This window comes from Nanorana parkeri, unplaced genomic scaffold (genome assembly GCF_000935625.1).
Source record: "Nanorana parkeri isolate BGI_ZX_2015 unplaced genomic scaffold, ASM93562v1 scaffold183, whole genome shotgun sequence".
NCBI lineage: Eukaryota > Metazoa > Chordata > Amphibia > Anura > Dicroglossidae > Nanorana > Nanorana parkeri.
Window position 1 is genome coordinate 24,949 of NW_017306451.1, and position 25,989 is coordinate 50,937.

The 25,989-nt window shown below is 42.7% G+C and overlaps 1 protein-coding gene across 1 annotated transcript in view; it reads left to right on the forward strand.

Annotated features, from left to right (window-relative positions):
• Positions 1–25,989, forward strand: part of USE1 (unconventional SNARE in the ER 1) — a 45,274-nt gene that overhangs the window by 2,693 nt on the left and 16,592 nt on the right. Inside the window, exons 2-3 of the mRNA XM_018555099.1 lie at positions 4,806–4,855; positions 19,965–20,043. Of these exons, the coding sequence (XP_018410601.1) occupies positions 4,806–4,855; positions 19,965–20,043 (129 nt within the window). The remainder of the gene's footprint in view (positions 1–4,805; positions 4,856–19,964; positions 20,044–25,989) is intronic.

The window sequence follows — 25,989 nt, forward strand, 5'->3', positions numbered from 1 at the left end:
GGCTTAAATTACTTAGCTCTCATGTGATCCTCAATGAACTCCACAAGTCATTGATTTGAGAGTTGATATGGTAAAGAAGTTTACCCAACCATTAGTAAAATATTACAGTATCAGGAGATGTCAAAACCAAGACAATCTAGAAGCTCTGGTAAAATGCCCATATACAAGACTTTTTTTTAGACTTCTTGTAATCACACCAAGGGGAATTTTTCAAAACTGGAGAGCAGACAAAATCTTGAGCAGCTGTGCACGGCAACTAATCAGCTTCTCTCTTCAGTTTGTTCAGTTAAGATTTGAAAATGAAAGATAGAACCTGATTGGCTGCCGTGCACAGCTGTTCCAGATTTTCTCTGCTTCAGTTTTGATAAATCCCTGCTACTGTGTATAACTTTGCTTGGTCAGTCCATAATTTATGTAAAACAGTAGATCAGACAATCCTGTTGCCCTTTTTAGTTTTTCTGGCTATAGTATGACTACTTTTTTTTTTTTTTAAAGAGTAATTTTTTTGTTAAACATAAAACATTACAACTCAACACAGTAATACAGATAAAAAGCAAACCACATGGGGTCCTGGGAGAAAAGGGAGCACTCACATTACATTGAACCTCTGTCAAACTCAAACAATAAGGACTGTGAGTAATACAAGCATACAAATACAAAAAGCTGACAGGAGATAATCAACTCACAGCCTAATTTAATGACTACCAACAGTGTAACGACATTGAGTATAATTGAAATCTGGTATGAGAAGCAGACTGCTCCCTCATCCAACCCACAACCTCATACCACGAAAAAAAAAAAGGGGGGTGAGAGAGGAGAAGAGATTAGCAGAACAGGAAATGGGGGCAAACTCAAACTGCAGTCATAAAAGCACTGAAGACCTTCAAATCAATAGTCAAGTAAAGGTCATAGAAGGTCATAGAAAGGATTGAATCTTTGACGAAGAGGAGAAGCGTATCCACATGCTCAACGTCTCAACAAACATGGAGAGACAGGCCATTAGATCCTCCATTCTCATGATATTGTTGACTTCTTGTACTTATTCTTTCACCCTAGTATGACTACTTTTATTGTCCCTCTTCACACTCCAGATGTTTAGGACTTAAATTTAGATCTGGCCAACTTCAGGCAACAAATATGGTAAGAAGTGCACCGGATGCTAACCTTATATATGTTGTCAGAAGATCTACTCAATTTGTCAAAATTATAGATGTGTTTCTCACAAAGAAGTCATATTCATCAACCTTTTCACAGCGCCCCTGGGTGAGTTGTAGCCTTTATCTTTTCCAATGTTGGTGTAAAATTTTGCAGTGAGCTCAAAGAGAGGGTGGGGATGGAAACCCAGTGGCCCCCATTTTCCAAGGCTTAAAGGAGAACTATGAAGTGAGTGATTTCAACTCATAGTTAGAGCCGACCTGTGACAAAGAAGCTGTCACAGGTCGGCTCTATTGATCGGGAAGTGAGCAGAAACATGCAGCCGATCTGCTCACTTTTCGATCGTCTCCCTGCAGGGAGCAGTGACAGTCAGTCAGCGCTCCACGCAGGGATTTCCCCCCCTCTAATCCTCCAGCACTGAGAGGAGGAACAAACAGGGAAGGGGGTGAGCACAGCTGGATCTGCCTCTAGATAGGCAGAGCCAGCTGTCACTCATACAGCTGGGTGGATCATGACAGTATTGTCAGTATCTGTCCCGGCTGCGGCGCTCTCAGTATATCGCAGGCAATAGCTTGCTATATACTGAGCTTTGGGTCACGGAAGGACACTAGTATATATCCTCCCATGACCCCAAAGAGAACTATTGGGAAAAAGACTTACCCCATAGTACTCTTTTACGTTTAGGGCCATTTACATCTGTTAAATGAGGTTTCCATTTTCTAATAACTAGTCAACTCCTGCTTCCTACCAAACACTGAGTACCACATTTTGACCCTTATACATGACATCCTGGTAGAAGTAGTTCCTTGTAGAAAACATCAGTATCAGTCTGTAGAAATGTCAGTGTATACTGCTGTACGCTTCCCGTCCACTAGGTGTCAGCAACACAGTGTGAGTAAATAATGGGGCTGCCAGCTGAGGGAATAACCTTACATACTTTAAATTGCAATGTAGGAATGAACTTTGTACACCTGAAAAGGTTTACTGGTATATTGTCATCTAGTAGCACTATTCATGTTTTGCTGCTTTCTGACATTATGAGAACCAAACAGTTCTTTGAAAAGCAATTGTATTTCTATTTTGCAGAGAAACCTTGCAAAAAACCAGACCATTGGAGTTCTAAAATATGCTATAGCAAACATAGCTGTAAGGTAGCATTTTGGTACAAACCATAACAGGAAATTGACAGTCACCCACCTCAGCAAAAAAACAGTTAGGTATGCTTGTGTTTTATTATGTTTGCAATACTGATGCACAAGTCAAAAAATTATATACTTTGATCTGTTCCCTAGATCAAAAAACAAAGCTGTTGTTTGTATATTTATATGATATTACCAAACAATTGAAGAAAAAAAAAATACAGCGCTAACCTAAAGTGTATTATCGTGAACCAATAACACTCTATTATCAAATTGATGCATATAAAACGTTTGAGTTTGAACACAATCATATCATTTCTTCCATTTCTGTTCGTAGTGGAGTTACATTGGCACCTAAAGCCTATCTCCAGAAAAAAATGGGCATGCAGTGGGACTACCCTCGCACTGCAAGGGTTTACTGCTCATTTGTCTACTGGTATTGTGAAGGGAACTTTTAATTACCTGATCCCTGCTCCCCTGGCACTCACCTCATCTTCCCTCTGCTGTGGTTTTGTGGACTGTGCCTCAGCATCCTCACATATAATACAAGGCTATGGGTCCTGCATTATATGTCATCAAGTCAATCAGTCTCTGACCGCCACAACAGAGGGGGGAGAGGCTAGGCGCTGGTCTTGGAATCTGCGGGAGCTGGGATCAGGGACGTAAAAGTCCTTTTACAAAGGTCCCCTAGACAAAACAAGCAGTTAATACTTGCAGCACTGGATAGACCCACAGCAAGGGTTAAGCGCTCATTTTTGTTGAGGTTTTTAAAAAAAGTTATGCTCACACGATGGGGGGGGTGACCGCACGCTACAAACGATCCGGCGGCTGAATAGACGCTGGATCGCTTGTACATGAACAGCCATCGCTGGCTGTTAAGAACTATAGCATAGCAGCCGTGTTCTTGTTTTAACCACTTCTGCGGGCCGCCGTCTATAGACGTATTGCAGCCTGGAAGTGGTTAAAGTGACATTAAACCCTCAGATTTTTTAACATAAACCAATACTGTAATGTGTGCCTTACTGTAATCCATGGTTGTTTCCCTTCTCTTTGCTGCTCTTCCTTTTAAATCTGTATCTGTTCTCATGCTTGGGGAGAACTTCTGTTTTGCAGCAGACTGCCTTGTCTCAGGAATGGATACACAGTGTCTGTGTATAGGTTTGTATCCTGAGCCAGCACTACAGGAAGAGGCCCTGAGCTGCAAAGGGACGTTCTCCCCAAGCTTGAGAAGACATGAGGATTTAAAAGGAAGAGCAGCAAAGAGAAGGGAAACAACCATGGATTACAGTAAGGCGCACATTACAGTATTGGTTTATGTTAAAAAATCTGAGGGTTTAATGTCACTTTAATGATTGGATGAGTATAACTTTTTTCTTTTAGTACCTAGACACAAACGAGCAGTTAACCCTTGCAGTACAGGGGTAGCCCCAACGCAAAGGGTTCATTACAAAATCTTTCCCCGGAGTTGTTTTTTAAGCTGGCCATATACTTTTCTTTTAGAAGGAAATAAGTCACTTTTGAAGAACTTGTTTGCTCAGAGTATTAGGAAAAAAGAGACTGCTGTTTATAAAGATTTCTTTATTAGCACTTAGACATTTTTTAGCACATGTTTTTGCACATTTTACTGATATATTATCGAAATGATATGTTTGTGTTTGAACTAAGCGCTGCTTTGTAATACATTTTTTTTATATGGATGCATTTGATAACAGAAGTTAATGGTTCACTATAAAACACAATAGGGTTTAAGTTAGCACTGTATTTTATTTGTGCACATTTTAATGGGCATTTTCTGATCCAACATAACTATGTATGCAAAAGCGTACACACATCTATATGGGGGTCCAACACTCTTGACTGACAAAGGGAAGGCTCTAAACTAAGATATGCACAGACAGGTCAATGAAGGTTTTTGCGGCTGTAGTTTGCCAGCGGAACTACAATAAAGAGTGGTGTATAAAGGCGTGTCAGTGAGTGTCGCACATTAAGGCTCTCACAGGTAAGTAATATTTTTTTTTGTCCCTAGTTGAGAGCCTTGCCTTTATAAGCACATTCCCCTTTATACCCTTTATACAGGAAAAACACTTGGTAGCAGAAACTAGAAAGCACCAAAAAAAGAGACTTAGATCTCCTTCTGCTGGCTTGATAAAAAACTGCATCCTAATCATATTTTCTAGAATAAAAGTGTATGTATTTTTTATTATTCGCGACCATGATAAATAAAAATATTGTACAAAATCACAAATGTATTTCCTGTAAAGAGAATCTGTCTGGATAGAAATATAGGCGCTAACATTACAGAAGTGTTTATGACCGAGTAGTAAAGGAAGCATAAGGATGACAGCTCTGCACCATGCTCCTTCCGGAAAAAGTAAGCAGCTGTCGTATTTCTGTCCTGATAGGCTACTTTTTTGTACGTAATTTTGGGGATGGGTGGGATTTAAACAAATGCATATGAACAATTAGCACTGTTTTCCATGTGTTGACTCTTCTTTTCTTCTATTTTTCTAGTTTGTTGGGGCATTAGAAGAGATGCTTGCTTCAATTAAGAAAGATACAAGGTACGTATTTCTTCTTATACATTCTAGACACTAGAAGTATAGACTCTGGTCTCCTTTTCTGTCTTTTGCCATAACCTTCATATATTTGTTTACTTCAACAATATAACAGCAATATGTATATTGCATTGGTCTAAGAAATGATTGCATGTTTTATGTAATCTGTGCCAACAGTTCCTGGCCAACCAGATTCAAAGGAAAAATTGACAGGACAAGGATTTAAGCACCCCTGCTTGCTGAACAGATGGTTGTGGCGGTAAATTTCAGCTGTGTTGGCTTACTGGGAGCCTGCTGACTTATTTATCTGAGCTTCGAGAAGTGTCCCTCTTGTTTCTCTATTCCCTTAACTTTAGCGCCCAAGCGCACTTTTCTGAGTGGGGGAAAGTCTGTTAACCTTTGGACAGCTTCCATGCCCCGGTGCAAGAGATGGTGTCCCAGGACTACAGACTCAAGTATTAGTCCCTACCTACTTGTTTTCTCAATTCAAACTTTCCTGTGTCTCCTTACAGACTAGCAGATCTCCTTCTGACCCTCTGAGGCCTTCTGAACAAAGGTGTCATAGTAATGCTGCAGAACAGTTTCAGGGGTTTTACTCTGACCTGTTTACTAATCTCAAAACCAAAGGGGGCTTTCATCTCATCTTGGACATCAGAGCCTTGAATGTGTACGTTCATTCCCAAAATTTCCAGATGTAATTATGCAAAGTTGTCATTGCCTCCCTTTTACCAGATAGATTTTCTGGCCTCTGTGGACATGAAAGATGCTTGCTTACGTGTTTTCATCTTTCCAGTGCACCAGTTAATTCTGTAGTTTGCTGTGGGGCCACTGCGCTACTATCTTCTGCACCTTTGATGGCTTCCTGTTGAGGGAACAGTTCGTGAGGGCTCTGTCGGACAATGTATTTTTGACTGTATAGACATTGCAGATGTTCAGGTGGATACTGAAACTTCAGAAATCATCTCTGGAACCCACTCATCGCTGGGAATATCTGCATCTGGCCCTGGACATCTCTCAGGTAAAGGTGACCCTTCCTCAGGAAAAGCTTCAGACTTTCCAGTTTCAAGTTTTAACTCTTCAGTCCAGAAGCCATCCAACTTTCCGCTTCTGCATGAGAACCCTGGAACCGATGGCAGCCTCCTTCAAGGCAGTTCCCATTGGCCAATTTTACTCCAGACACCTGAAACTCGGCATTCGGTCATTGTGGGAGAAAGCAGTTCTGTCTCTGGACATGCCTATTCGGTTGGCACAGAGAACCAGTAATCTAGCTCTGCAGTCAGGGAAGTCCTTTCTTCCCATTTTTGGATGATTCTTACAACGGATGCCAGCCTGTAGGGCTGAGGGGGAGCTTTGGGGAGTCCTGGGCATCTTGTCAATGCAGGGGACTTGGTTGTCTGAAAAATCTCATCCCCGGATACAAATCTTAGAGCTTCTAGCATTTCAGCTGTCCTTTCAGTGTTGGACCAATCTGCTGGAAAGTGATCTGATCTGGATTCATTTGGGCAATGCCACCATGGTGGCTCACATTATTATCAGGGAGGAACTAGAAGTCTCCCTGCATTACAGACTTGCCCCCTGGGGCATAGTGGTTGATGTCCAGGTTCTAAGGAACAGGGGCATCCCTGAGTCTGGGATTCCTACAGCACAAGGCTAGTAAGTCCACTTCCTGCAAGGTTTTTAATTGGTCAAGGAAGGGGCACGTCACTTGCTGTGAGCAGGATTCTCTCCTTCCTACGGTTAGTCTAAACCAACGCTTGGCTCTCAGTACCATCAAAGGTCCATTCTCTGCACTTTCTATTAGCTTTCTTCAAGGTTCTCATTCTACTTTATCTAGGTGGCTCAGACTGATCATTTTAAGCTTATGGTCACAAGGATCAGGTTCCCCTTTTCCTGTTGAGGCTTACTACGCTAGGGTTGTGACCACCTCTTGGGCTTTTTAGCATCAGGCAACTGTTTCTGAGAATTGCAAGACTGCCACCTGGTCTTATGTTCATATATTCTCTAAGTCAGGGGGGCGTATCTGCTCCATCTAAAGCCAGATTTGGGCCTAAGGTCCTTCAGGGTGCTCTTTGAACCGCAGATGGTCCTCAATTCCCAATTTTTGTTAGGCCTGTTGGTGATGTTTGCTATGTTGCCCAGTTGTACTGCTTTTGTATGTCCCGCAGGTTTAAGATTTCCTATGCCCCTCAATGGATTGAAAAATCCTATTTTTGGTGTCCAATGAGGGTCACCCCTCTATGTTTATGATCATGTTCTCTCTACTACTTTACTACAAACCGAAGCAATGCCGGTCTTGTGAGGGGTTATACCCTGGCATACATTTTTTTTTTTGTTTGCCAGTGTCCAATTATGCTATAGGTGGCAGTATAACATAAAGCTTTAGGGCTTCCTGTGTCCCTCACTGAACTCTAATTTTATTGTGAGTAAAAAAAATGTTTTAATTTTAGACGTGCATGGATTAAAGCAAACTTTGTAAAGCAAACGTTTGCCAATGCACAGCAAAGCAGCAGGTTCACTTTAATTGAAGCCCGACCAGCTGTTCTTTCCCGTTGCACCTCCACCGCTCTGTTCTGCCATGGACTATAAACCATGATATTTTTCCCCTAAAGTTGACCAATACTAAAAATTTTATCATAGAACTTTCACAGTGTACCTAGAATGGATAAGAATGCTGTTCCAGGTTTTCCCAGTGCAGCTCACATAACCTGAAGTCTAAACACAGTCTCAATTTAGTATTTATTTAATTTTGTCATGTGGCCTTTATTGATGGGATGGATCTGAGCTCAGATTGTTCCCATCAACATCCTACTGGCTAATATATTGGCAAAAATTATATGACTGGAGTCATATCTTACAGCTGTATGTCCAGCCGAAGCTTGATATCTTAGTTTTGGAGAACAGACAGAAATAAAAAGTATTTTCTTTAATTGAGTATGGAAAGCTTAGAACCTTTGTCAGATATTTAGTTCTGTCTATGTCCATGTTTCAGATTTTCCCTCAATTCCTGTCTGGTAAAACATCAGCTAAACAGGAAGTGAGTGGAAATATCTCTAACAGAGAGATTGCTGGTAAAAACCACCAGAAATTCTAATCCTTGTCCAGTCTATCCTAAATCCTAAGTGATATACAGGCAGTCCCCGGGTTACGAACAAGATAGGTTCTGTAGGTTTGTTCTTAAGTTGAATTTCTATGTAAGTTGGAACAGGTACATTTTTGAAGTGCAACTCCAGCCCAAATTTTTTTTTTTTTAGTTTTGGATGGCATAAGGAAGGGTTAACCCCTTGTAACGTTTGTTTTGCTGTGTGTGCCCCTGTTCGGAAGATTTCACCTCCACTTTCTGTCCCTGTGACAATTGGATTTAGAAAATTTGGGGTTGTCGTGGAAACAAGGATTGGCGATTAAAGTTTCAGTGGAGACACCTTTTTTCCCATGGTAACTCTTTCAGAAGTGAATTTCCCTTCCTTGGGTCAGATTTCCTCTCCCCTCCTGTCTCAAGGACAGGAAGTGAGATTAAATCTATCTAACGAGGATACAGACAGCAGTATAAACCTCACAGTGACCTGGAAGAAAAGGCGGGCACCCCTAGTCTGCACGTCTAACAAGAGCCAACTTCCTGTAATGTACATACAGTACTACGCACCAGACCCAAAAAGGCAGACACTCCTTGTAGGCACAAGCGCGTAGCATTACAGCTACTGAAATGCTGTGCAGTACACTTTGGCTGCAGCCTGGGACCCCTTGCTGTACAGTTATAGCCTCCGTTTGTAAGTAGGAGTCGTATGTGAGTTGGATGTTTGTAATTCGGGGACTGCCTGTACTGTAAAAGCCATGTTCTACTTCCATTTTCCCACTGGTAGATTTTGTCTCCAATGCTTTTTTTTGCTTCCTCCTTTCCATGTCTCTGATCCTGAGTGATCTACCTCTACCCACCTCTTGCATTCCGCAGCAACATGTTCTTACCGCATTCCCCATTCCACTACCTCCTAGCATTCCTGCACACACATCTTGGGACCATGGTTAATTTCCCTCATACTCCAGCCTGGTCTAGCTGCTGCCAGGAAGAAATGGGGCAGTTCTGAGGGTTTGGCATTGCCTCCATTAGCTGCAAGTGTGTACTGGAGGAGGAGCTGGAATGTTGGGTACACAGGGCTATGTGGGCATTGCTGTGTGCCCTCCTCAGATCAGTATTCAGATTAGTAATGGATAAATTTTGACTAGATGCCAAGGGTTATTGCACTTTGCTCTTTTGTTATTCTGCAAGGAACACTGACTTGGAAGCATTTTCTGTGTCACTCAAGGATCTGTGCACAAGTTAGATAATTACAGAATGTCAGTGAATAGGTAAAAAATCTAGAGCTATTGCGGGGAAGTAATATTCCCCTTGTTGCAGCATATGATCTGCATAACTGATATCTCCCCAAGCGAACAGTATTTAACCAGTTACACAGATTTTTCACCATGCTGTTTGCTGCTCATGCTTTTAATAGCTGCAGTGCTGAGTCTAAAGAGGGCCACAAGAACTCTTGACTCGCCCTGGTGTTTGTTTGCACCTGTGGAGATAGGTGGGAAAACCAAGTACAGACATACTGGAGGCATTGTTGCTGCTGACCATAAAGTTACACTAAGCTCAGGATTTAAATCTTGACAATGCATTCAAGTACCTTAACTGTTAGCAAAAATGTATCTTATTTGTGTATCACTCAGCTGTAGATCTTCAAATCATCTCTGAATTGGTGCTGCCACTGTCCTTCCTTCTGGAGGGTGGCTACTTTTGTTCCCTATGGTCCCTGTGTGTTGTAAAGTAGCCATCGATCCAAATTTGCTCCCATGATGGACTACCATCTCCTGTTTAGTTTACTAATCAGTATTAAGATTTGTAGTCTATCACAGGAGTGAGCTTGGAATGGTGGCTACTTCACAACACTCCCAGGGACCAAGGGGAACAGAAGTAGCCACCGTCTGGAAGGAAGGACAGTGTCCGTACCAATTCAGAGATGATTTAAGGATCTACAGCTGAGTGATACACAAATAAGATACATTATTGTTAAGGGTTAAAGGCATGGAGGAGGAAAGATTATCTGACCTAAATGTGTTCTCTCTGTAGAGTAGGCGATTAAGGGGGAACATGATCACTATGTATAAATACATACATGGTCCATATAGTGAGCTTGGTGCCAAAATATTCACTTTAAGGTCACTGCAAAGGACAAGGGGGCACTCTTTGCGTCTGGAGGAAAAGAGGTTTAACCTTTGCATACGGAAAGGATTCTTCACAGTTAGAGCTGTGAAAATGTGGAACAGACTCTGCCAGGAACTAGTTCTAGCTAGCTCAGTTAAAGGAGAACTATGAGGTGAGTGCTTTTCACTCACCTCATAGTTCTAGCCGACCTGTGACAATGAGACTGTAGATCGGGAGGTGTTCGCTCACCTCTCGATCCTGTCACGGCTCTCTGCCGTGACAGGGGAGGGGCTGGATTCCCCCCTCCCCGCCCCGATCCGCCATCGCTGACTGGTGGAACGGACGGGGGAGGGGGCGGGTACAGCTGGCTCTGCCTCTAGATAGGCAGAGCCAGCTGTCAGTCACGCAGCTGGGCGGATCCCGGCACAATTGTCGGGATCCGCTTTAGCTGCGGTGTCTCGGTATACCGCGAACAGTAGCTACTGAGCCTAGGGTGACGCGAGGACGCTAGTTTGTGTCCTCTCGTTACCGTAAGGAGAACTATGGGGAAAAGCCTGAATCCCATAGTTCTCTAAGTGTTTTTTTAAAAATCTGGATGTATTCGTAAATGCACAGAATATTACTGGATATTGAGTTCTTATAGGTATATTAAGCATTAGAGATTGATTGCGTTATGAGATCAGGAAGGAACTTTTTCCCCCTGTTAAAGCAAATTGAACCATGCTTAATAGGGGTTTTTTGTTGTTGTCTTCCTCTGGATCAACAGGAGGTAATTGTGGGCATAGCATTGTGTTTTAGTTTTTTCTTTCTTAGTTTTTCTCTATTATCTCTATAGGTTGAACTCGATGGACATGTGTCTTTTTTTCAACCTGACTATGTAACAATAATCAGGTCATTGTATGAGAAGGTTCCAGATTGTTTCAAAATTTCTCTAGGAAATTTTGCTCCCATGAAATAAGTGATCATTAATCCTTCCATCCATCTAACTTATGTAGGGTTTTATTGAACAAGAGATCAGAGGATTTCCAGGAGACTGCAATAACCTACTGGGCAGTCGCCTAATATGTGCGGGAAAAGCTTCTAATATGGCCACATTGTAGATGGTGTAAATTAGTAAACCAGACCAAGAGGTCAAGATAACTTGTTTTCAAAGTTTAGACTGGATAACATTTTTGACTCCCTTCCAAAAGTAGACTGCTACAGGGCAATTCCACCCAATGTAAACTAGGTCACCACAGCCTGCATAACACAGCTAGGAAGCTGAAGCATAGATCATATGAATTATTTTGGGAGTAGCAGTTTATAAGGGCTTTCTTCAGTAATTTCAGTTCTGGAAACTTTCAGTGGCTGTGAATATCTTCTTCCAAGCCTTTTAATCAGATACACCTCTGAGATCAGTTTTCAAAAGTGTCACTGCTCTAATAGGTGAATAATAGTGTGTGAATAGAAGGTAACAATAAGGCTTTCTTTAAGCCCTCATTAACACTGGAATCGGCCCGCACATGCAGCTCCGCACTGCGTGCAGGGCCGTATCGAGCTGCTCCCGGGAAGGACAGGGTCTGCAAGTGGTTATTAGGCAGCCCATGTCCTTCTCTATGGGATTACACAGCCGTACGCCACCCTACACTCACCCGAACTTGCACGTACGTGCAGGTGCGGGTGAGCGTACTCGTACGCTGACAGAATGGATCCTGTCTGCGTCCGAGCCAGGAAACACGCACCCCTACGGACCTGCAAGAGAAGGAGGGCTGCGTACTAATCACAGGCAGCACCTGTCCTTCCGGGGAGCTGCTCAGTACGGCCCTGCACGGAGCTGTACATGCGGGCTGGTTCCAGTGTGAATGAGGGCTAAGGGGTCATATATTTAGTCAAGGAAGAGAAGCCTGGGGCAATCTGAGGGAAGTTGAAAGTTGTAGATGCTGATAAGGAAAGAATTCACAATTAAGGTGGGGATGCCAAAAGTGTCCCCCCTCACCCTCCCCTCAGTGGGATCAACAGATCCCACCCTTTTCTGTAGGGATGCACCAATACCGTTTTTTCGTTATCGAGTACCGATATTTTGTTTTTCTTTTTCAGTACTCGCTGATACCAAGTACCGATACCGGTGCCATGTACCCTGATTATCAGGAAGTCGGGCAGCGGATCATGAACCTATCGAAAGAACACCGGCTTTACTTGCCGAGGCTGCTTGGCTTCCGGACCAATCAGTAAGCAGGGAGGTTGGTCATTACGTGCTGCCCGGTCATAACCCACGGCCCGGCTTCCTGATTGGAAAGGAAGCCGTCTCCCTGCTCCCTGGGCACTGCCAGTCAGAGGGGCATCTCCCTCTGACTGCAAGTTCCGGTATTGGTGGTAAGTATTGAAGCATTTATCGGAGAAAATACTCGATATCAGCACCAATACTAGTATCGGTAAATCCCTACTTTTCTGCTTGGCTACATGTTACAGTTTGCTTGCCACAACTACAATGTTCCACCATGGTTGGGTGGATACATAAGCTTTAACCCTTTTACTGGCATTGCCATAAATATGAGGCAGTATTGAGATGTAAACAAACTCACAGTCACAGTAGCAGCCACATGTTTATTTACCTTTTACTGAGCCATATTCAGTTGTGTTTTTGTGCACTCAAACTATTTTAAATCTATTTTGTTAACTGAAAATATAGATTTGATTAACGGCTCTGCTAAAATCATGTGACATAAAGAAATGTAAACTACCATGTCTCTATTCTACGTGTCCTCTGTTTTCAGAAAATATATATTGTTTTGGAGTTTTAAGTGTTTTTGTATGTAAAACAAAATGTGCAATTTAGCATGTGGGTGACGAACAAAAAAGAAAGAGGTACAGCCAGTGTAACCATTTGTAAGTGAAGATTCAGGATGTTGTGGTTATTATTTAGAAAATAGTCAGTTATTTATTGCAACAATAAATACGCAAGACTCTGCTGTTCATTCACTGCAAAATAATAACAATTGCTGTGTTTTAGTCCCTGCTATAGGAAATGTAGGACTTAAGAAAATTTAATTTTTACATTATTTTCTTGCAAGATTCATATGTATTAGATCAGTCTCATAGTGTGCAGAAGGTTTAGAACCTCTGTCATTTTTTTTATTGCCATCTAGATCTCAGCTGGAGGCATTTCAACTGACTGCCTGTTCTGGTGTCCACTGCCACTGAGACAGAAAGTGAGGAGATATTGCAATACAGGGATCTAGGCAGCAATCAAAAATGCTCTCACACTTTTGAGTATACATGTATACATGTTTCAATTGGAAATTCCACTGTCTCATTGACTGTGCCAAGGTGTTAGGGAATTCCCTTCCATGAGAACATAGTAATAAAACTGTCAGTTGTACTAACCTTTCCTCCCGCTGTCCAAAATGTCCTACCTTGCCTATATACAATTAGAGGTTTCACTAGGTGCCATTGTGGAGGGCGGAAGCCATGTAACCTGTACCAATATCTGGATCCTGAGATGCTGTGGATGGCCGCTCTTAAAATTCCAGTCTTGGCACCCCTAGGTAGTGAGACAGGGAATTTGAAGGTGTGGAGGAGCACAGGTCCCCTATGAAAGGGGAATCAATGGACAGGTACTTGTAATAATTGCCATAATCACTAGACAGGAATGTGTGAGCATTGCAGTAGTCCAGAGGAGGCCTAGCATAGAAGATGTGAGAGGAACGGGGTCTCGGATGCAAGTGCAATCCAGTAACAAGTCAGGTCAGCCAGTATGCTACCAAATTAGTAGGCAAAGATGCAATTGCACGAAGGTCAGGATTAGCAACAAGCAGGCAGCAGCAAGGAGATTCAATAGGCAGGAATGGGATCAAGAGTATAGCCAATGTCAGTCACAGGTGCACAAGCATAGTTAGATAGCACAATCCAGAAGACAGGAGTGACGCAACAGGAAGCCGGGTCAGCAACAGGAGGTCAATTAAGCATTCAAGTGCTTATTACAGATAACAGGAAAATGGCTAAAGATCATCCAGCAAGAAGCCCAGGCTGAGCATTAAATAACCCATCTGGTGCCACTGTCAGGTAGTGAAAAAAAAATGACAAAAGTATTAACTCTTCCGAACTCTGTACAAAACTAAAAAATAAAAGTTTGGGCTGGAGTTGGCCTTTAAATGATGTATTGCATGAAGTGCTAAATGCACAGAACATATCCCAAGAGTAGCACAGACAGTCACCTATATGCACAGTTTAAAACAGTCATTGTTAATCCTGGCTTTTGAACAACCCAACTCATCAACTACAAGATTAGTTAAAACGTAGCTGTATTCTTGGCCTTTAAGACCTCAGAATTAATCTGATTTTATTTCTTGTTTCAAATAAATATGCCAAAATTAAGCTTGTTTTCAAACCATTCAAAGTAATTCTATCTTTCAAGGCTTAAGAGAAAAACAAAACATAGGGCCTATTTTTAACCCTACTCACTCTACATCTGTACTGTTTATCCAGAAGTTGTGCGGTTGATAATGAAATAACGAGAAGTGTAATTCACAACATTTGCTGGTTGAGAAGCTGGTTGAGGCTCTTGTCACAAATAATGGCTTTCTTGGCTCTTAAAATGCAGTCCATTTTTCTTTAGTAAAAATGTTCTGGAACTATTTACATGAAGATTTGTGAATTAGAAAATACATTTATTATCTAAAATTCATGAACCAACCTGCATATTTAAATACTGTTTCTTCAGAGGCTTATTACTAGATGGGAATTAAATAGCAAAAAAGGTCGTAAAAGCCCAGACCTAGCCGAAGCTGATTTCAGGCAGCACAGTGCAGCTTTCATTGCTTCTGCTGTGCCCTAAATGCAGAGCCTTTCTAAACAGGCAGCCTTGCACCATCCAACCCACATTACTATTACTCCATCAATATGATGGGCAAACTCACTAACTAATAGGCATATGTCCAATCAGTCCAGCATTCAGGTGCAGTAGAACCAGTGAAATCTGCTGCAGCTCTAGGTGACTGCATGTTATACTTGCTAGCAACTTTTATTATTTTTTGAATACAGATACATTTTAAGTCAGTTGTATACCTGTAACGGCAGTGCAGTTGATCCTTATCTCGCGTGCGACTGGGTGATCACTTTGTATTATTAGAAGGGTCCAAAGAGTTGGCTGAGTTTTTAATAGTTAATTAAATCTACTTTAACCAGTTGTGGTCACTAGATGTACTACACACAGAAAAAAAACCTTTATACTTAAAAAGCCTAAAACATAATAAGCACACAGGGTAGCGATGCACCAATACTGATACTGTTATCGGTATAGGTGCCGATACTGAGAATTTGGTACCTTACTTCGATACCGGAACTTCTGTTCAGAGGGACTTTCCCTCTGATCAGCAGTGCCACAAGGGAGCATGGAGCCGGCTTCCCAGCCAATCAGGAAGCCGGGCATGGGTCATGATTGGCTAGGAAGCCGTCTTCACACTGCCTCCCAACACTGCGAGGTAGCCTGGCGTCCTGAACTATCCGAAAGTCGTGATGTGGGTCATGACATGCCGCCCAGTTTCCTGATTGGTCAGGAAGCCAGGCTGCCTTGCAGTGCCGCGAGGCAGTGTGAAGCCCGTGTGCTTTCAATAGAACATCAGATTCCCAGGCAATCAGGAAGCTTCCTGGTTAGCCGGGCCCATGCTACCGTGGCATGCCGGTTTCGGTATCGGCGAGTACTGGAAAAAATATCGGTACTCGTACTTGAAGCCAAAAAACCGGTATCGGTGCATCCCTAACGCAGGGATTGCGATTTACATCCTGTCCTTCTGGTGCTCTCCCTCTTGCTCTTGCCAATAGTTCCCATCCGTTCAAAATGACAGTTTGAAGTTGCTGTATATACTGTATACAGCAGCAGCAATGCCCCTTTCAAACGGGCAGCCCGATCTGAGAAACTGACAGACGGACCCGATCAGATGCCCAATGCTAGTCTATGGGCAGCCGTGTGTGAACAGACGGGTGTCTGTTTATACCCTGTTACCTCCGACTCCGGCCAGGTCCGAAAAACAAACGGAACAATGTTCCGTTTCAATGGACCTGATCGTGCTGGATCGGGGGTAATTGATGTAAACAAACACATGTCCGACATGGGGTCCGGTAATTTCAGTTCTTGCGATTTGAGGTAAATACTGGATGGACATGTGACATCCGATCCGTATCGTTCCAATCAGGATGGGATCTGAGCATGGATCCCCTCATGATCAGCCTGTGTGAAAGGGGCCCAATAGCTGCTTCTGTCAAAATACTGACCGTCTGACACAGTGTTTTAAACACTGTTGAGATGTGAGATCCAAAGTTTAATTGATCTGCAGATCTTTGATCACCATGGAATGTCAGTTAAAGCAACCTGACAAAAATGTTTCCCCTTAACAGAGAACTATGGGGTAACCTAGGGATGTCCTGATACTTGCCCCGATTCTTAAGGCTGATACCGGCCCTTCCCGCGCCGTCCGAGTTCCCGCGCTTGTGGGGACCTCGGCAGCCTGCTCGGGACCTGCAGATAGCTGTCCGTGGCAGTGCCTGTTCGGTTCTTTATCTCCTCCTCCTTCCCGACGCAGGCACTGCCATGGACAGCCCCGGGGCGGAACTACCGCCCCAGGGCTAGAAGCTGGGGGTTCCCGCCGCACACTTACTGGGAGGACTGGACCGGGAGATGGACGAAAGTTGCGGGGCCCAGCAGCGCAGAGAGTCGGCCGGACTGGACGTGGGGGAGGCCGGTTCCCGACATCGCCGGTGAGGTCCACGTCGCCTGGGTGAGATCAACACGCAGCCTGGTAAGAGGAATTCTGCTTTGGGGGCATGTATTCGCAGAACACATGTTCCCAAAGCAGAATACATGTCCTCAAAGCAGAATACTATTCTGCCTTAGGGACATGTGTTCTTCTTTGGGATCATGTATCCTGCATTGTGGCCATGTATTCTCAGCATACATGTCCCCAAGGCAGAATACTATTCTGCCTTAGGGAAATGTATCCTGCTTTGTGGACATGTATTTTCAGAATACATGTCCCCAAAGTAGAATACTATTCTGCCTTAGGAACATATATCCGGTTTTGGGGACATGTATTCCCAGAATACATGTCCCCAAAGCAGAATACTATTCTGCCTTAGGGACATGTGTTTGGCTTTGGGACATGTGTTCTTCTGTGGGGACATGTATTCAGTTCTGTTGACATCCGTATTTAGCCCTGGTGAGAAACTGCCCTAAAATCATCAGTCTATGTTGTTTTAAGAAAAAAAGTACCGATACCGGTGCCATGTACCCCGATTATCAGGAATTGTGGCAGCGGTTCATGTCCCTTTAAGAAAAAGTATCGGTAATTGGAGGGACAGTACTTGTACTTGGTCTTAAAGTGGTATCGGGACATCCCTAGTGTAACCTTTTTTATCCCATAGTTCTCTTTAGGGTCACGGGAGGACATATACTAACTTCTTCCGGTGACCCAAAGCTCAGTCTATAGTGAGCTATTGCCCGCGATATACTGAGAGCGCTGCAGACGGGACGGATCCTCACAATACTTTTGAGATCCACCCAGCTGGCTGGTTGACAGCAGGCTTTGCCTATCTAGAGGCAGAGCCAGCTGTGCCCACCCCATCCGTTCCTCCAGTCAGCGCTGGACGATTGGATTGGAGAGGGGAGTGGGGGAATCCCCGCGGGGAGCGGTGGCTGACTGTTACCGCTCTCTGCATGGAGATGATTGGGAAGTGAGCGACTGACGGTATGTTTTCGTTCACTTCCTGATCTATAGAGTCAACGTGTAACAGTTTCAATGTCACACGTCGACTCTTAACTATGAGGATGAGTGTAAACCACTCACCTCATAGTTCTCCTTTTAACTTTTATTTTCCTGCTGATTTTTTTTAATTTGTTTTTCTAACCATTACTATTTAAACCTTTTAAACTATTTAACTATTTTTGTAATATCTTAAACGGTGTTCCCCAAAAAAGGGATGCAAAGTGGATGGCCCAAATGAGGAGACTAATAATCTACTTCACATAGAAAAATGTATTTATTATCTTATTAATCGAAAATCGCGCAACTTAAACTATTTTTTTTTCTTGTTTTGTTCATTACCTTTATCAGTGCAAAAAAAAAGCAGATTTAATTGGTTACAAAATGTGCAATGTTTTGTACCAGAATCATAATTTTAGTGTCATTTTAAATGGGATAAATGATGGGATAAAATGTATACTTTTTATCTATAGTACCACATTTTTATAAACTAACACTGATGAAAGTAAAAAAGGTAGTTTTATGAATTTTTTTACTAAAAATTAAAATAATTGTTGCAAGACAATATCACCAAAAGAAAGTCTTACTTTGTTATCTTAAGGGTTTCTTCACACCAATTGAGGTGCGTTCCAGAGCGGTAGCACCGCATCGCAATTGCTCACAAAACTTCCCCCTGCGTTCTGGGGGGGGGGGGGGGGGGGGGGGGGGAGCGCAGGCTTACCTGAGCAGTCTTCCAGCATGCTGCTTGCTCTATTTTTAATTTGCAGTGGAACGGAACGCAGGCAATATTTGTCCACACGTCCGATTGCACTGCAGACGGGGGGCGTGGCTGCGGTGCCATTGACCTCAATGCATCGCCCCGCCCCAGAACGCAGGGGGAAGTTTTGTGAGCGATTGTGGTGCGTTCCAGCAGCTACCGCTCTGGAATGCATTGCAATTGGTGTGAACAAGCCCTGAGTAATAAAACAATGAATTGCCAAATCAAAAGGCCCATAGCAGTAATGTAAAAATTGTAATGTAATCTAGCAATGCCAAAGCTGATACTTTAGAAACACTGGCAGTAGAAGCTGCTTTCTTACTCATTTGCCCTCTTTATTATCCTGGAGATAGAATGGAAGAGTGCATTTCTTTTAAAAGTAAACTGGTACAAATATTATGCTCTTCAATATTGAGTCACAGTCCACATTTTTAGTAACTGTTCCATCCTGTTCACCTTATTCATCATGATTATTATATCCATTATTCCTTATGGTAGTCATAAATAAACAACTGGCAAGAGCATATATACTTCAGCATTGGTACTCTTTGCTGAGCATGAATACTGCTGAGAGGTAATCTACAGTCACTAAGTGTTACTTACTGTTGTCTTTTTTTAATTCTGATGATGCACCTTACTATAAATAATACAAGGGTCCTTATTGTCCATGTAGTAATATTATTAGTATTATTTTGTATGCAAATAGAAATACTGAGAAATACTTTTATCTGTGCAATAATAAACATTTCCAAGAGGCTGGAGACTGGTCATTGTATGGATTGCCTTTATAAAAATAGCACAAATAATGGTTTCCGGAGCAACGGGGATGGGGGAGTGTATCGCTCTCGTATTGACGTATTTAAATGTCTTCAAGGAAAGTTACTGCTTCCTGCTATTTGGTATAAAGAAGTTTGGCCACTCCAGTGTATTATTTTGTGATATAGTCTGTGTGCTTTCCTTGTGCAAATATCACAGTGCAAGTAGCGGAAATGTGGTCCAGTGTTAGTGCTGTGGGAAGGATGTACCTAAAGCTTTAGCACAGTTTTATAAAGCAACGTAAATCAAAAGGCTATCAGGGGTAGTAAACAAGCAGACAGCGTTTTGTATTAAAATGGTTCTAATTAATGTGGTTGCAGAGGTCTTTGCGGAAATAGCGTTTGGATCATTTCTGTTGCGACAGTTTCCTAGAACAGGATTTCCCTTTGTTTATTCTCATGGCAGAAATGTGTAACGGTTACTAGGTTACTGTCTGCTATTTGTTGTCGGGAAATTATTTCTCAGGAATGGTTTTGTTTAACCTATCTCCAGTGGCGGTGTACCAAATTTTATTTTTAGAGCTAGAAGTTGTGGGCTTGTTAGTCTCAAGAAAGTGGTCCAATCTAAATGAAAATTATGTGGAACAATGGCATTAATTTATTATTAAAATAGCCTTTTATATTTTGACAGGAAGCCAGCTCCTGAACTACTGATAGAGTATTCCAGGAAAGTGGACTTCTTAAAGGGGCTATTAGATGCTGAAAAATTGGTAAGTCTTTGGATTTAATTGGATATGTAAGCTAAAATACCTATTGATGAAGTATCCTGAAAAATAGGCTAACGGTATTGACATGTCCTGAGAATGTTAGTTGCCTGACTGCCCTACTAATGCAGTGGTTTGAATATTTTCCAGGCCACACTGAAAGATGATCACTGGCCATACTGAAACAGGTATACAGATTAAGGCTGGGTTCACACCTGGGTGTACGGAATATGCGTGTTTGCTGCGCGTTTTGTGCCGTGCGTTTTTACCGCGATTTGCGGTAAAAAAAAACGTGCGACAAACGCGCTTTTCTGAGGGCTACCTGGCTTTATCCCAATGGATACGCGCGGCAAATACACCCCAAAGAAGCTCTTGTACTTCTTTGGGCGTAGGGTGTTTTGCAGCGCAAAACGCCCAGGCTGTAAAACGCCCAGGTGTGAACCAGGCCTAAGAGTTTTGGCTTTTCTTGTTGCTTGTTTGCCCCAGACCGTTGATTGAGAAAGGCAAGGATAGTCAGGCAACTATCCTTTTCAGAAAGAGGTCAGCAATGACAGTCTACATATCTCTCTCAGTGCATGTTTCCTCTAAGCTAGACATTAACTAAACACCTACTGACCAAGAGATGCCTCTCTTAACCAATTAGACCTTAGAAATATAGTCTATATATAGTCTATATAACCCACCGTTGCCTTTTACATCTTGGGGAAAGGGTTGTTGGCTTAAGGAAAAAAAAAATGCTGATAACACATCAGGCATAATTGTCAGCCCAGGCTGCCAAGTAGCTATTGAGTAATTGCTACCAAGGAAGGTAAGCTTTGTCATCTAGCCACCCAGGAGGCCTTTGCAGCTACCACAGTAAGTGTAAGGACAGATGGGGACAAGATATAGTTGTTATTTTCTGGTGACACATGTTTGATCAGTTATCCAAACAGTGGCCCATTCCCACTACTGCATAATAACTTCCTGTAATATGTGATGTTTGATATATGTATGTTTTTTATATTTAAACAAACCAGGTTTCATCCATGCCACAAACATTATGTAAATATACGATTCAAAAGGGAGATCCATTAATTACAGCCTCACACTACAAAAATGTAATGCATATGTTTTCTGTATTTTTGCTCTTGAAATGATCAGTTAAGGTCACAAAGTCAGTCATGTTCCAAATAAATCAATGGCAAGATGTAACCAGTCATGTATAAAGTATGTTTACTTAGTTGCAACAATGATTAACATGCATCACCATGGAAAATTGTAATGCATCACTGGCACTCTGGCAAAGAACAGTTGTTTTTTATTTCCACTTTATTTTATAGTTGCACAACTTGTAAATATGATTTGAATGTACAAAGTACTTATTACATTTGAAAAACAAAAAGATATGAATTACGGTACATTGATGTATCAGTTTATAAAGTAGGTAAAACACCTAAAGCCAAACTAAAGCCACACACCAAGATCCTTGCTATTTATGTGGACCACATGTGGTCACCACAAGCGCTTAGACACGAGTTTATTTTGCTTGGACTGCTTTTGCATATGGGGAGGAGAGCATGGACCTGGCTTGTTCTGTACCCATTCATCTTGGCCTTATGGCATTAAAGTGACATTAAAGGCAAATATCTCCACCCCCATATTAATTAAAGCACTTACCTTAAAGGAGAACTATGAGATGAGTGATTTCCACTCACCTCATAGTTCTAGCCGACCTGTGACAATGAGACTGTCACAGGTCACCTCAGTAGATCAGGAGGTGAGCAAACACATACCGGGTTCGCTAAGAGCCAGCTGTCACTCACGCAGCTGGGCGGATCTCAACGTCTATGTCGGGATCCGCTCCGGCTGCGGTGTCTCAGTATACCGCGAGTATACTGAGCTTAGGGTAACGGGAGGACACTAGTTTGTGTCCTCCCGTTACCCTAAGGAGAACTATGGGGAAAAACACTGACCCCATAGTTCTCCTTTAAATGATGTCTCTTAATCCGGTCATCTTCTTTCCTGTTGTTTTCAGCCTTCTCTCCAGCGCTGCTGCGGGTCTCCGATCCAGCGTTGACTCCTCTGTCCTTGCTGGCACTTCCTGTCCCACGGTGTCTGCATGCGGGTGCACGCGTCCATAGACTTACCTTGTGTTTCTCCTCGTCTCCCAGCCCCAAGATGCTTTACGGCCTTCATTCACACCTACCAAGTAGGAGCAATCTGGAATTCATTTGGCAGGAACTTGCAATCTCCTGCAGCAGGAATTCCAAATCTTCAGCTGTCACTCAATCAAGCTAATGATCGGGTAACAGTGGCTGCATTTGAAAGCGGCAGAATGCTGACACACCGCATGTAATCGTTTCTTATACGATTACATGTAGTTAGGAATCGGTCACTATCCCTGGAGGCTTCAATTGTGTATATGGAAGATTTGGAATTCCTGCTGTAGGTAATCGCAAGTTCTCGCCGTAGGAATTCCAAATTGCACCTACATGGTAGGTGTGAATGAGGGCTAAACAACTAACAGCTTTTAAAGGTTCACTCCTGCCGACTGATATAATTTTTTGGTAGATCCTCTTAGCTAAATAACGTAACAGCTTATTTTACTTTCTGGCAGAATTTCAGTGCTTGTTTTCCTAGGGATGCCTACGAACATACCATGTTGTCTCCCCTGGTAGGCTTTTATATCACTGGCAAATATTTGTTTGTTCTTTACGTTGATTTATTAAAACCCACTGTTATGGCAGAAAGTTGGCAGAATATTTTAGTGTTCCAAGAGCTTAAAATATAAAGGTCTTGCTGTTACCAGTTTTTTTTCACTTGCACTGGCCGCAAATCTAAGAAAGAGGCAGCAGGCTGCACAAAAGAAGTGCTGCTCTCCGTGTGATAGCTGCAGTTTCCATACAGTGGTCTGACATGCCTCTGCCTTTTTATCACTACATCCATGCAATAACAACACTTGCTGTCCTCCGCAATCTGTTGGCAGTAGTAGGATATATGCAATTAAGGTAACTATCGTTTTTAGAAGGAAATTGCAGCCTCCTTGTTTGATTCTGGAGGTGGCTACAGATACTGTGTTCTACAGATAACTATTTTTGCCTTTGTTGCATAAGTCTGCTTAATGTTACATAATTTGCATTTGAGAACTGGTGTTATTTTCTAAAAGTAAGTGGAGTAACAGCATTTTTGCATTAACTTAAAAATCATTTCTTGGAGTTAATTAAGGGACACAGGATCAGAAGTAATTTAGAGACAACTGGGTTATGCTACCAACTACAGGAGGAATTAGACACTGGAGAACAAAAAAACTGTTAGCCAGTGAGGTATAACTTCTCCCACTCCCGTCAAGCTTCATTTTTGCAAAAGAGCAATATTAGGAGTAGATCCCAAACACAGAGGGTGGGACCCTTGTTCCTAAATTAACTCCAAGAAACACATTTTTACGCTGAGTACAAAAATCCTATTTTCTTTCTCATTAAAAAAGAACTCCAGACAAAAGTGTTCTTAACCCTTGCAGTGGGGCTACCCCACCCACTGACTCTCTCCTCCAATACTGCAGCATTTAAATGTTCCTGAGAGCCCTAACATCTATAAATTGTGTATATAACATGATGATTTACAAGATTTTAGCCTGGAGCAGAGGGGGAGAGAGGCTCCTGGGACCGGTCGAAGAGCAAACTGGCTCCTAGGTTCAGGTGAGTATAACTTTTTTTTGTTGGCAAAAACTAAAACAGTAAATATGCGCACTACAATTTGATGGTCACAGCTGTTTAAAAAATGGTACTCAGTGGTGGTCGGTGTGCAAAGCTCCTTATATCAGGGAGAGGACCCTGTACCTATAAACACAAAGAAGAACAAAATTCTTCCAGGCTATTGAGATCTACGCGTTTCCAGGCTATTGAGAGCTCCCACTCCATTTACCACTCCTGTCAATCCAGTCATCCGCTCACAGTACCTTGTGCACCTCCGGTACATCACACGACTGTTTGCATCTTAGAGCCGTCTACAGCCCACACTCTTCCCCCAGCCGCCGCGGCTCGACCTGGCCAGCCGAGCACGTGTGCTGGGATTCTATTTCTCTCATGCCCCAGATTTTTGGGTTATTTGCTCCATGCACATTGCTCAACTGCAGTGACTTGGCACCCAGACGCCACTCCAAGGGGGGATCTCCAGACACGATCGCTGTCATCCTAACTGTGAGTCACCTGTCCTTTTTCTTATAACAGGCTCCAATAGGGTTGCCAGCATTTCCAGGGTAGTAGTGCTCCTTAGGTATTTTGTTGAACTTTTTTTTTTTAGCACCTAGATAAAAGCGAGCGCTTAACTCTTGCAGTGTGAAGTTAGCCCCCACTGTATGGGTGGAGAAAAATTCTGCCCAGCGTTCTGTTTTAAGGATCAAAAATAATTCAGAGACAACTAGGAAGTCTGAAAGCAGTCCAACTGATGAGTGTGCAACAGCGACATAACACTCAGAGCTCACATAACAGTGTCAAAACTAAAGGCTGAAGAAGTGGCTGCAAGATAGGCATGTACAGCACAAACCACATTCAAGCAATGAAGTGAAATCTCCTTTGCATATACTGGGGCTGGACAGAGGGATTGGTTGTTCTGGTTGAGGTAAAAAGAAGAAACTACTAGAGAAAGGAGGTTCTGAATCTCATGACAACCTTGTCCTTGCGTACATTCGGGAATTTCCCTGATGGGCTTAAAGGCTGTTCTTGGAGAGCCAAATTATGAGCTCATGGTTATACAAGCGGGGCTATATGAGAGACACAAAGGCCTAAACCAAAGAAAGGGAGGAATTCAGTCTTTGGAGCCGGATTGCAAGGGCCTTAATTTTAGCCTTAATGGCACTAAAGGTCAACTGTTGATCCCAGCCAAAGAAAGGGAGGAATCCAGTCTTTGGAGCCGGATTGCAAGGACCTTAATTTTAGCCTTAATGGCACTAAAGGTCAACTGTTGATCCCAGCCAGGTTGTAAAAAGACAAAATTCGCCCCACGAGTCTGGGATTAAATTTTTTGCCTTGCACCAAGCGAGGTATACCTTCCATGTGTGATAGTAGACCTTGTGAGAGGTAGACTTCCTAGTTTTCAAGAGCATAGGAATCACCGAATCAGAACGGGACCTATTAATAAGACCTGGGCTTCAACAGCTAAGCCACCAAAGCAAGCAACTGTGAAGCATGGTGGTAAACTGGTCCTTGGTACAGAAGTTCCAGTTGATCTGGAAGAGCCATGGGGTGGGGGGGGGGGCAGCCAGGATTTAAATGAGATCAGCTCCAGCTTGTTAATCAAAATACTTCTTACAGCAACTAAGTCCCCTGCACCATTAGGGTGTCCACCACTCCTCCCTAGCCTGTCAGATTGGCACCTGTAATTTGGATTTTCCAGGAAATCAGAAGAAAAGATTTCCCTTGCTCTAGAACAGGATTTCTGAGCCATCAGACTAGGGATAATCTGGTTTTATCAAATGCATTGGTTGGCCCAAGTATTTCAAACAGCCAAAATGTTGAGTTGCAATGGGCTAGAGTGGATTGGTTAAGCAGGACTGCCTCAAATTCATCATCAAGCCCAGAACGCTCAAAAGTCAGACAGCTCCTGGACTGTAAAGCCCAAATCTGGGAGATGAGAGTCTGGACTTGTCTTGTGGGTAAAAAAAACCTCTGGATTGAGCTGTATGAAGAATAAGACCCAGATACTCCAAGCAATGAATTGGTTCCAGCGCAGATTTCTGAAGGTTCAGGGTCTAGCAGAAGCTGAACAGGCTTCATCACATTGTCAGACGAAGCCTGTGCCCTCAACAAGGAGATCATCCAAGTATTCTATGAAGAGAATGCCCTGGAAGTAGTAAGGCTGTCCGAAGCCTACTGCAGAAAAATCCAGCTGTCTCTGAATTACTACTGATCCTGTGCCAAATATCTAGAAAGAAAACACATTCAAAGCGGAAGTCAGTCATTAAATAAATAAAAAAAA